Source organism: Zeus faber (genome assembly GCF_960531495.2).
Source record: "Zeus faber genome assembly, chromosome: 17".
NCBI classification, from domain to species: domain Eukaryota; kingdom Metazoa; phylum Chordata; class Actinopteri; order Zeiformes; family Zeidae; genus Zeus; species Zeus faber.
Window position 1 is genome coordinate 30551867 of NC_137204.1, and position 12500 is coordinate 30564366.

The following is a 12500-nucleotide window of genomic DNA, read 5'->3' on the forward strand; positions in this document are numbered from 1 at the left end:
CACTTTAATATTGTCCCCTGGAAGCTTCCATACCTCCATCCCAGAATGATAAAGTGAAATTAAGAATCAGGTCCAAATAAATGAGAATGTTGTGGAAAAACAGTTCAACAAAAAAGCTTTTTTCTGGTTTAATTCTAATCATCGATTAATGATCGAGGTTGATTGAGGTTTTTCTGGTGAAGGTCGTGACGTCGCGTTGATTACGACATGAGAAGCAGGTTGGAACAGTGTGAACATCTTGACTTTTTAACTCCTCACATCAGCTGATCATCACGTCAGTTCATCTACATTTTTAATGGAAATATTTCATTCATGTTATTTTGGTTCAAATAACTGAACACTTGAAAATCGCAAAAATTACAAAACTCATAAAAACTGCAGTTTTTGCTCTTTTGTATTTGTTTTTGCAATAATACTTTTTAGTTTCAGTATTTATTTAGTATTTATTTATTTAGTATATTGTATTTTATAGTATGTTTTATATGTATATTGTATATTATAAGATGTTTTATATGTATATTGTATATTATAAGATGCTTTATATGTATATTGTATATTATAAGATGTTTTATATGTATATTGTATATTATAAGATGTTTTATATGTATATTGTATATTATAAGATGTTTTATATGTATATTGTATATTATAAGATGTTTTATATGTATATTGTATATTATAAGATGCTTTATATGTATATTGTATATTATAAGATGTTTTATATGTATATTGTATATTATAATATGTTTTATATGTATATTGTATATTATAAGATGCTTTATATGTATATTGTATATTATAAGATGTTTTATATGTATATTGTATATTATAAGATGCTTTATATGTATATTGTATATTATAAGATGTTTTATATGTATATTGTATATTATAATATGTTTTATATGTATATTGTATATTATAATATGTTTCATATGTATATTGTATATTATAAGATGTTTTATATGTATGTCGTATTTTCAAATATGTTTTATATTTATATTCTATATTCTAGTATGTTCTATATGTATATTTATTTTCTATATTCTAACGTTAAAATAAGGAATTCGTGCTCTTAAATTTGTGACGGTGTCGTTGACATTCATAATACTTATGAATGTAGTATTTCATACTACATTCATAATACTTATGAATGTAGTATTTCATACTCAATTCATAATACTTATGAATGTAGTATTTCATACTCAATTCATAATACTTATGAATGTAGTATTTCATACTGGCCTCATTGTTGAGATGATCAATAGAAAAACACGTTCGTTCGGAGAAATACGAAGGAAACGTTTCCCGCTCGAGACCGTTTCGCCGCAGTTCAGAGAACATGGAGTTGATCGAAGAATAAGGAGAAAACAGCAAAACAATATGAAATATTAATCATTTCAATTGTTGAAATGAATCAAGAGGCTTTTTGTTCCGTAGTTCCATGGTTTTCAGAACAAGTCTTTATGTGACACCGTGCAAAGTGTCTTCAAATCTATTATTATTATTATTATTATTATTATTATTATTATTATTATTATTATTATTATTATTTATTATATATTATATTATTATTATTATTATTATTATTATTATTATTATTATTATTATTATTATATACTATTATTATTATTATACTATTAATATTATTATTATTATTATATACTATTACTATTATTATATACTATTATTATTATTATATACTATTATTATTATTATTATACTATTATTATTATTATTTATTTTTTGAAAACCAATAACACTTTAAATTTCAACAGGCCTGAGTCGAGTTTTGTATTTTATAAAAGCTGAAATAACTGAAATAAAAGTAAAGTCAAACAGTTTTTACATTTATTTCGTTTATTCATAATTAACATGAAGTAAACACGTGTTAGATATGAAATATTAAAACACTTAAAAAACGTTTTTAAAGGTTTTTTATTGTCCCGTCGGGAGAGAAAAGCGAAAGTTGTTTAAAATAAAGTTCATTTATTCCATTAATTTAATGAATTTCCTTCCTTCCCTCCTTCCTTCTTTCCTTCCTTCCTTCCTTCCTTCCTTCCCTCCTTTCTTCTTTTCTCCCTCCCTCCCTCCATTCCTTTCTTCCTTCCTTCCTTCCTTCCTTCCTTCCTTTCCTCCTTCTTTCCTTCCTTCCTTCCTTCCTTCCTTCTTTCCTTCCTTCCTTCCTTCCTTCCTTCCCTACTTCCTTCTTTTCTCCCTCCCTCCCTCCATTCCTTTCTTCCTTCCTTCCTTCCTTCCTTCCTTCCTTCCTGCCCTCCTTCTTTCCTTCCTTCCTTCCTTCCTTCCTTCCTTCCCTACTTCCTTCTTTTCTCCCTCCCTCCCTCCATTCCTTCCTTCCTTCCTTCCTTCCTTCCCTCCTTCTTTCCTTCCCTCCTTCCTTCTTTCCTTCCTTCCTTCCTTCCTTCCTTCCTTCCCTACTTCCTTCTTTTCTCCCTCCCTCCCTCCATTCCTTCCTTCCTTCCTTCCTTCCTTCCTTCCTTCCTTCCTTACTTCCTTCCTTCCTTACTTCCTTCCCTCCTTCCTTCCTTCCTTCCTTCCTTCCTTCCTTCCTTCCTTCCTTCCCTACTTCCTTCTTTTCTCCCTCCCTCCCTCCATTACTTCCTTCCTTCCTTCCTTCCTTCCTTCCTCTCTTCCTCCCTCCTCCCCCCAGGTCTTCCTCCCAGAACACCACAGACCAGACCTTCCTTCCCTCCTCCACCACCTCCTCCCTCACCGCCATGACCACCATCACCACAGCCCCTTACCCTCCTGATCCCAGAGCCCACCTCCACACCTCCTCCTCCTCCTCTTCCTCCTCCTCCTCCTCCTCCTCCTCCTCCTCCTCCCCTCCCCTGAAGCCCAACCAGGTGGGGCAGGTGGTGCTGTACGGCGTCCCCATCGTGTCCCTGGCGATGGACGGTTCTGAGCGTCTGTGTTTGGCGCAGATCTCCAACACGCTGCTCGGTGCCTACAGCTACAACGAGATCCACAACCGGAGGGTGGCGCTGGGCATCACGTGCGTGCAGTGCACCCCGGTGCAGCTGGAGATCCTGCGGCGCGCGGGCGCCATGCCCGTGTCCTCGCGCCGCTGCGGCATGATCACACGGCGCGAGGCCGAGCGGCTCTGCAAGTCCTTCCTGGGGGAGAACTCGCCGCCGCGCCTCCCGGACAACTTCGCCTTCGATGTGTCGCACGCGTGCGCATGGGGCTGCCGCGGCAGCTTTGTGCCGGCGCGCTACAACAGCTCCCGCGCAAAGTGCATCAAGTGCTCGGCCTGCGGGGCCTACTTCTCCCCCAACAAGTTCATCTTCCACTCGCACCGGGGCTCGGCAGGGCCCGCCGGGCCGCCGGTCTACACGCAGCCCGACGCTGCCAACTTCAACTCCTGGCGACGCCACCTGCGGCTGAGCGACGCCACGCCGCCCCGACGAGCTGGTGTTCGCCTGGGAGGACGTCAAGGCCATGTTCAACGGCGGCAGCCGCAAGAGGGCGCTGCCGCCCGCCGGCTCCGCCTCCGCGAAGGGCTTCCCGCACATGATGGGGTCCACCGCTGCCGCCGATATGGGCGGGGTCCACAAGAGATCCCGCTTCGAGGACGAGGACGCCGCCGACGCCCCGAAGGTTCCGCGGAGTTATCCGCTCATCCCGGTCCCCAGCAAGGGCTTCGGGATGCTGCACAAGTTCCCCCCCGGCGTCGCTCTTCCCGGCGCCGTACTCCTTCCCCGCCTTCGGCCTCTGTCCACAGAAGAAAGCGGAGGACGGCGACACCACGGCAGGACACAAGTCCGGGCTCTCGGGACTGCTGTGGCCCGGCCGCAAGGACGCCTTCTACCCCCCCTTCTGCATGTTCTGGCCACCCCGGGCCGCTGGCAGCGCCGGGATCCCGGTGCCCACATACCTGCAGCCCCCCCTGCAGCCCCCTCTCTCCCCCCAGCTCCGCCAGGCCTTCCTGGACCTGGCCGACCCGCCGGAGAACGCGGGGGCCGGAGCCGGACTGTTCCGGGACGGCGAGGGCCCGGCGGCGACCCCGGAACTCCTGCCCCACCCGCCGACGGAGGGCGGCGGCGGGGGCTGGCTGAAGCTGCCGGAAACTCCCCGCCCCAACCCCGCCCTGCAGACCCTGCCCGCCCGCAGGACCAGCTACGGCTCCGCCTTCCGCCCCGTCGTCAAGGACGCAGGGAGCCTCGCCAAGCTGCACGCCAACGCCAACGACAACGGCGCTGGTGAGCGGGAGGGGAAGGGCGAAGGGAAGGGGGAGGGCGGGGCGTTCCGGTCTGAGACGGAGCGCCGGCGCCGCCTGGTGTCGTCTCCCGGCAGCTGCTGCAGCTTCGCCAGCGAGAGCGGCGGAGACGGCGGCCCCGAACCCGACGGGGGCGCCAGCGAGGAAGAGGAGGAGGAGGAGGAGGAGGAGGAGGAGGAGGACGGGGAGGGGGAGGGGGAGGAAGTGGACGTGGAGTCCTCCAAGCACGAAGAAGAGGAGGAAGCGGAGGGGGAGGAAGGGGGAAGGCGGAGCTCGGTGGCCCAGCCTGACTCGACCCGGTACCTCCACCTCCTCCCCCTGGCTCCCGAGGGGGAGGAGGTGCGGGGGAGGCGAGCCACCCCACCCGTCCGGGGAGAGTCTCCGCCCTCCTCTCCCTCCCCCCGCCTCCTCCTCCCCCCTTCCGCCTCCCCCCGGCCGGCTGGATCCAGCCCGCCGCGGCGAGGAGACGACCTCGCTTACAAAAACGTAAATATCCCCCCAGGCTCCTTCAGCTAATTATTATTTAAATGAGAACCCCCGCCCCCCCGCCACCACCACCCTCACCCTACCCCCTCCCCCACCCACACCCTCCCCCTCCCCCTCCTCCCCAACAGGCGAACGGGAACCCTCGCTTGTAAGGGTATCACTAATCTGTGACCCAGCGACTCGCAAATTAGCATCGAGAGATGGAGGGAGGGAAGGAGTGTGAGAAAGATGGGGAGAGAAACAGGGAGGGAGAGAGGGAGGGATGGAGGGGGAGAAGGAGGGAGGGAGGGATGGACAGATGGATGGAGGGGGAGAGAAACAGAGGGTGGGAGGGAGGGATGGAGGGAGGGATGGAGGGAGGGAGGGATGGACAGATGGATGGAGGGGGAGAGAAACAGAGGGTGGGAGGGAGGGATGGAGGGAGGGATGGAGGGATGGAGGAATGGTGGGTTGGAAGGAGCGATGGAGGAATGGAGGAATGGAGAGATGGAGGGATGGATGGAGGGGGAGAGAGACAGAGGGTGGGAGGGTGGGAGGGAGGGATGGAGGAATAGAGGGATGGAGGGATGGGTGGAGGGAGGGGGAAAAGAAAAAGAAAACAGTCGCCGTGAGCGTTGAGCTGAATTAGTCGTTGACTCCCACACGTTGTGAGATTCGGAGCTAATTAGAAAGACGCTAAAGGTGTTAGCAACAGAGAAGACAAGATGAGAGAAAAGATCAAAGAAAAAAGAAAAGAGATCAAAGATAAAATAAAAGAGATAAAAGAAAAAGGTAGAAGATAGAAGATAAAAGATAAAAGATGAAAGATGACTCAGGTGTTTAAGGTGATTTTTCTCTTTCCTTTCTGCTTCAGAAAGCGAGGGATGACGGACTTCCTCCCTACGTGACGAAGGACAACATCCCTGGTACAATCATTTATTATGTTTCAATATCAATCAATATCAATCCATCATTTCATCAATATTTCTTTACTTGTTCAACTTGAACATTCACTTTATTTTTAATTCAAATTTCTTATTTTTTCCTCTTTTCATATTGACTCTCTCTCTCTCTCATCCCTCCATCAGAGGAGAATGAAGAACAGAGCAGCTTCTTTCTGACGGAGGGCGACGCTCCAACGGCCGAATACTGGAGAGAGACAGGTCTGTCTCTCTGTCTGTTTACTTGTCTGTCTGGCTGTCTACCTGTCTCTCTGTTTTGCCTGTCTTACAACATGTCCTGGCCACCATGGCATGTTGTTGCCATTGACAACAACAATTTTAACTTTTTCATGAAAATATAAAATGAGTTTAATCAAGACATGGATAAAAATGGAGGAAGAGGAGGAGGAGGAGGAGGAGGAGGAGGAGGAGTGGAGAGAAGCCTCCTCCTCCCCCTGGGATCCTGCAGAACAACCTGCTTTGACACTCAATTAACCACGAAACCCAGAAAATAGAGAGAAGCAGATCATTCCCCCTCTCCTCCACCCGGAAAACAGAGGGGTGAGTGGAGGTTGGGGTGGATGGGTGATGAAGGGATGATGGAGGGAGGATGGAGGGAAGGTGGAGGGAGGTTGGAGGGAGGGTGTAAGTTGGATGGAGGGAGGATAGAGGGAAGGTGGAGGGAGGGTGGAGGGAGGGTGGAGGGGTGACCCCCGGGAGGCGGTTTCCTGGTTTGATTTGTTTCTTTGGTTTGTCATGATGTGGTGAGATGTCGTCTCCTGATGGAGAGAAGGAAGAAGGAGAGCAAGGAGAAAGAGGAGAGAGAGGAGGCCAGTGATGTTACCATGGCAATATCAGTTTAGCATTTATTTATTATTATTATAGTGGTGGTGTTGGACTGGAACGGCCGACTGTTCAGCCATCTTTCTATCCTTATATAATATTATGATCATTATGATTATTATGATTATTATGATTATTATTATCATCATTGTTATTATTATTATCATTGTTATTCTTATTCTTATTATGATTATTATTATTATCATCATCATTGTTATTATTATTATCATTGTTATTATTATTATGATTATTATTATTATAATAGTAATTATAATTATTATTATTATTATGATGATTATTATTATTATTATTATCATCATTGTTATTATTATTATCATTGTTATTATTATTATGATTATTATTATTATAATTATAATTATTATTATTATTATGATGATTATTATTATTATTATTATCATCATTGTTATTATTATTATCATTGTAATTATTATTATTATTATTTTCATTGTTATTATTATTATTATTATTATTATTATTATTATTATCATCATTGTTATTATTATTATCATTGTTTTTATTATTATTATTATTATCATCATTGTTATTATTATTATTATTATTATTATTGTTATCATTATTATTATTATTATTATCATCGTTATATTATTATTATAATATAATTATTATAGAATTATTATTATTATTATTATAGAATTATTATTATCATTATTATTATTATTGTAATTATTATTATCGTTGTATTATTATTATTATAATATACTTATTATTATTATTATTATTATTATTATTATTCAGCTATTTTTTTGACACAAGAGTGAAAGTTACGTTCAGTGAATATGATTCGATGTGATATTTTGAAATAAATCACATCGAATAAAACAAATAAACAACTTAATGATCATAATGAAGTATTTGTTGTTGTGCGAAGTATGAACTGACGTTGATCATCCTCAGGCTCTTCAATGGGCTTTTCAAAGTGATGTCACAGCGTCCTCTGCTGGTTTACGTAGGAAACGCTCTGAAAAACATGAACCATGAAGCTGCCTGAATATCATTCATCATTATTCATTCATATTTTGCAGAAAATTACTTTTAATTTATCCTGATGTGAAATATTAAATTCATAATTAATAAAAATGTTTTTGTGTGTTGCTAGGCGACCAAACCCAAGCCTCGTCTCCAAACCCACTGAAGAAGGATGTCATAAATATGGAAAAAGGTAAAAACCCAGATCTAGTTTTATTTGAAGGAGGGAAGGAGGGAAGGAAGTAAGGAAGGAAGGAAGGAAGCAGGGTAGGAAGCATGGAGGAAGGAATGAGAGAGGAAGGAAGGAAGGAGGGAAGGAAGGAAGGAGGGAAGGAAGGAGGGAAGGAAGGAGGGAAGGAAGCAAAGAGGAAGGAATGACAGAGGAATGAGGGAAGGAAGCAAGGAGGAAGGAATGAGAGAGGAAGGAAGGAAGGAAGGAGGGAAGGAAGGAAGGAAGGAGGGAAAGAATCAATAACAACAACAACCAACAACAACCAGGTTGCCTCCATCTTGTTTTCCAGAGGAGCTCCAGAAGGTTCTGCTGGAGCAGATCGACTTCCGCCGGCGGCTCGAGCAGGAGTTCCACGCCCTCAAAGGCTCCTCCCCCTTTCCTGTCTTTCGTAAGTCACTTCCTGTGTTCTGTCCATTCATCAATCAATCAATCATTCAATCAATCAACCAATCAATCAACGTTACAGATAATTTCCAAGACCAAATGAAACGGGAACTGGCGTACCGAGAGGAGATGGTCCAGCAGCTGCAGATGGTAATCAATACATGATCAATACATGATCAATACATCAATACATGATCAATACATTAAATGATTCCTTCATTGAAAATGTCATTGATCAACTCAACTGAAGTTTGTTGTTTGTTTTTCTGTTTCAGATTCCACTCAACAGCCTCATGAGGAACGACAAGATCAGCAGCCAACTCCACAAGTAGAGGGTGAGACAGGATCAGCAGCCGGCTCCACAAGTAGAGGGTGAGACAAGATCAGCAGCCAACTCCACAAGTAGAGGGTGAGACAGGATCAGCAGCCGAACTCCACAAGTAGAGGGTGAGACAGGATCAGCAGCCGGCTCCACAAGTAGAGGGTGAGACAAGATCAGCAGCCAACTCCACAAGTAGAGGGTGAGAGAGGATCAGCAGCCAACTCCACAAGTAGAGGGTGAGACAGGATCAGCAGCCGGCTCCACAAGTAGAGGGTGAGACAAGATCAGCAGCCAACTCCACAAGTAGAGGGTGAGACAGGATCAGCAGCCAACTCCACAAGTAGAGGGTGAGACAGGATCAGCAGCCGGCTCCACAAGTAGAGGGTGAGACAGGATCAGCAGCCGGCTCCACAAGTAGAGGGTGAGACAGGATCAGCAGCCAGCTCCACAAGTAGAGGGTGAGACAGGATCAGCAGCCGGCTCCACAAGTAGAAGGTGAGACAGGATCAGCAGCCCGCTCCACAAGTAGAGGGTGAGACAGGATCAGCAGCCAGCTCCACAAGTAGAGGGTGAGACAGGATCAGCAGCCCGCTCCATAAGTAGAGGGTGAGACAAGATCAGCAGCCGGCTCCACAAGTAGAGGGTGAGACAGGATCAGCAGCCAACTCCACAAGTAGAGGGTGAGACAGGATCAGCAGCCAACTCCACAAGTAGAGGGTGAGACAGGATCAGCAGCCGGCTCCACAAGTAGAGGGTGAGACAAGATCAGCAGCCAACTCCACAAGTAGAGGGTGAGACAAGATCAGCAGCCAACTCCACAAGTAGAGGGTGAGACAGGATCAGCAGCCGGCTCCACAAGTAGAGGGTGAGACAGGATCAGCAGCCGGCTCCACAAGTAGAGGGTGAGACAGGATCAGCAGCCGGCTCCACAAGTAGAGGGTGAGACAGGATCAGCAGCCGGCTCCACAAGTAGAGGGTGAGACAAGATCAGCAGCCAACTCCACAAGTAGAGGGTGAGACAAGATCAGCAGCCACCTCCACAAGTAGAGGGTGAGACAGGATCAGCAGCCGGCTCCACAAGTAGAGGGTGAGACAAGATCAGCAGCCAACTCCACAAGTAGAGGGTGAGACAGGATCAGCAGCCAACTCCACAAGTAGAGGGTGAGACAGGATCAGCAGCCGGCTCCACAAGTAGAGGGTGAGACAAGATCAGCAGCCAACTCCACAAGTAGAGGGTGAGACAGGATCAGCAGCCGGCTCCACAAGTAGAGGGTGAGACAAGATCAGCAGCCAACTCCACAAGTAGAGGGTGAGACAGGATCAGCAGCCAACTCCACAAGTAGAGGGTGAGACAGGATCAGCAGCCGGCTCCACAAGTAGAGGGTGAGACAGGATCAGCAGCCGGCTCCACAATTAGAGGGTGAGACAGGATCAGCAGCCGGCTCCACAAGTAGAGGGTGAGATAGGATCAGCAGCCGGCTCCACAAGTAGAGGGTGAGACAGGATCAGCAGCCGGCTCCACAAGTAGAGGGTGAGACAGGATCAGCAGCCGGCTCCACAAGTAGAGGGTGAGACAAGATCAGCAGCCAACTCCACAAGTAGAGGGTGAGACAGGATCAGCAGCCGGCTCCACAAGTAGAGGGTGAGACAGGATCAGCAGCCGGCTCCACAAGTAGAGGGTGAGACAGGATCAGCAGCCAGCTCCACAAGTAGAGGGTGAGACAGGATCAGCAGCCGGCTCCACAAGTAGAGGGTGAGACAGGATCAGCAGCCAGCTCCACAAGTAGAGGGTGAGACAGGATCAGCAGCCGGCTCCACAAGTAGAAGGTGAGACAGGATCAGCAGCCCGCTCCACAAGTAGAGGGTGAGACAGGATCAGCAGCCGGCTCCACAAGTAGAGGGTGAGACAGGATAAGCAGCCCGCTCCATAAGTAGAGGGTGAGACATGATCAGCAGCCGGCTCCACAAGTAGAGGGTGAGACAGGATCAGCAGCCTGCTCCACAAGTAGAGGGTGAGACAAGATCAGCAGCCAACTCCACAAGTAGAGGGTGAGACAGGATCAGCAGCCAGCTCCACAAGTAGAGGGTGAGACAGGATCAGCAGCCAGCTCCACAAGTAGAGGGTGAGACAGGATCAGCAGCCAGCTCCACAAGTAGAGGGTAAGACAACATCAGCAGCCGCCTCCACAAGTAGAGGGTGAGACAGGATCAGCAGCCGGCTCCACAAGTAGAAGGTGAGACAGGATCAGCAGCCCGCTCCACAAGTAGAGGGTGAGACAAGATCAGCAGCCAACTCCACAAGTAGAGGGTGAGACAGGATCAGCAGCCGGCTCCACAAGTAGAGGGTGAGACAAGATCAGCAGCCAACTCCACAAGTAGAGGGTGAGACAGGATCAGCAGCCGGCTCCACAAGTAGAGGGTGAGAGAAGATCAGCAGCCAACTCCACAAGTAGAGGGTGAGACAAGATCAGCAGCCAACTCCACAAGTAGAGGGTGAGACAAGATCAGCAGCCACCTCCACAAGTAGAGGGTGAGACAGGATCAGCAGCCAACTCCACAAGTAGAGGGTGAGACAGGATCAGCAGCCGGCTCCACAAGTAGAGGGTGAGACAAGATCAGCAGCCAACTCCACAAGTAGAGGGTGAGACAGGATCAGCAGCCGGCTCCACAAGTAGAGGGTGAGACAAGATCAGCAGCCAACTCCACAAGTAGAGGGTGAGACAGGATCAGCAGCCAACTCCACAAGTAGAGGGTGAGACAGGATCAGCAGCCGGCTCCACAAGTAGAGGGTGAGACAGGATCAGCAGCCGGCTCCACAAGTAGAGGGTGAGACAGGATCAGCAGCCGGCTCCACAAGTAGAGGGTGAGACAGGATCAGCAGCCGGCTCCACAAGTAGAGGGTGAGACAGGATCAGCAGCCGGCTCCACAAGTAGAGGGTGAGACAGGATCAGCAGCCGGCTCCACAAGTAGAGGGTGAGACAAGATCAGCAGCCAACTCCACAAGTAGAGGGTGAGACAGGATCAGCAGCCGGCTCCACAAGTAGAGGGTGAGACAAGATCAGCAGCCAACTCCACAAGTAGAGGGTGAGACAGGATCAGCAGCCAACTCCACAAGTAGAGGGTGAGACAGGATCAGCAGCCGGCTCCACAAGTAGAGGGTGAGACAGGATCAGCAGCCGGCTCCACAAGTAGAGGGTGAGACAAGATCAGCAGCCAACTCCACAAGTAGAGGGTGAGACAGGATCAGCAGCCAACTCCACAAGTAGAGGGTGAGACAGGATCAGCAGCCGGCTCCACAAGTAGAAGGTGAGACAGGATCAGCAGCCCGCTCCACAAGTAGAGGGTGAGACAGGATCAGCAGCCAGCTCCACAAGTAGAGGGTGAGACAGGATCAGCAGCCAACTCCACAAGTAGAGGGTGAGACAGGATCAGCAGCCGGCTCCACAAGTAGAGGGTGAGACAGGATCAGCAGCCGGCTCCACAAGTAGAGGGTGAGACAGGATCAGCAGCCAGCTCCACAAGTAGAGGGTGAGACAGGATCAGCAGCCGGCTCCACAAGTAGAGGGTGAGACAGGATCAGCAGCCGGCTCCACAAGTAGAGGGTGAGACAGGATCAGCAGCCAGCTCCACAAGTAGAGGGTGAGACAGGATCAGCAGCCAGCTCCACAAGTAGAGGGTGAGACAGGATCAGCAGCCAGCTCCACAAGTAGAGGGTGAGACAGGATCAGCAGCCGGCTCCACAAGTAGAAGGTGAGACAGGATCAGCAGCCCGCTCCACAAGTAGAGGGTGAGACAGGATCAGCAGCCGGCTCCACAAGTAGAGGGTGAGACAGGATAAGCAGCCCGCTCCATAAGTAGAGGGTGAGACATGATCAGCAGCCGGCTCCACAAGTAGAGGGTGAGACAGGATCAGCAGCCTGCTCCACAAGTAGAGGGTGAGACAAGATCAGCAGCCAACTCCACAAGTAGAGGGTGAGACAGGATCAGCAGCCAGCTCCACAAGTAGAGGGTGAGACAGGATCAGCAGCCAGCTCCACAAGTAGAGGGTGAGACAGGATCAGCAGCCA

At 47.9% G+C, this 12500-nt stretch overlaps 1 protein-coding gene across 1 annotated transcript in view; it reads left to right on the top strand.

Annotated features, from left to right (window-relative positions):
• skor2 (SKI family transcriptional corepressor 2) overlaps nucleotides 1-8442 on the top strand; it is a gene marked incomplete at both ends in the record, with an annotated part of 13397 nt that extends 4955 nt beyond the window's left edge. Inside the window, 9 exon segments of the mRNA XM_080017745.1 lie at nucleotides 2669-3419; nucleotides 3421-3681; nucleotides 3683-4376; nucleotides 4428-4576; nucleotides 5577-5628; nucleotides 7625-7687; nucleotides 8016-8114; nucleotides 8193-8260; nucleotides 8386-8442. Of these exon segments, the coding sequence (XP_079873871.1) occupies nucleotides 2669-3419; nucleotides 3421-3681; nucleotides 3683-4376; nucleotides 4428-4576; nucleotides 5577-5628; nucleotides 7625-7687; nucleotides 8016-8114; nucleotides 8193-8260; nucleotides 8386-8442 (2194 nt within the window).
• Nucleotides 8443-12500: the final 4058 nt, after the last annotated feature.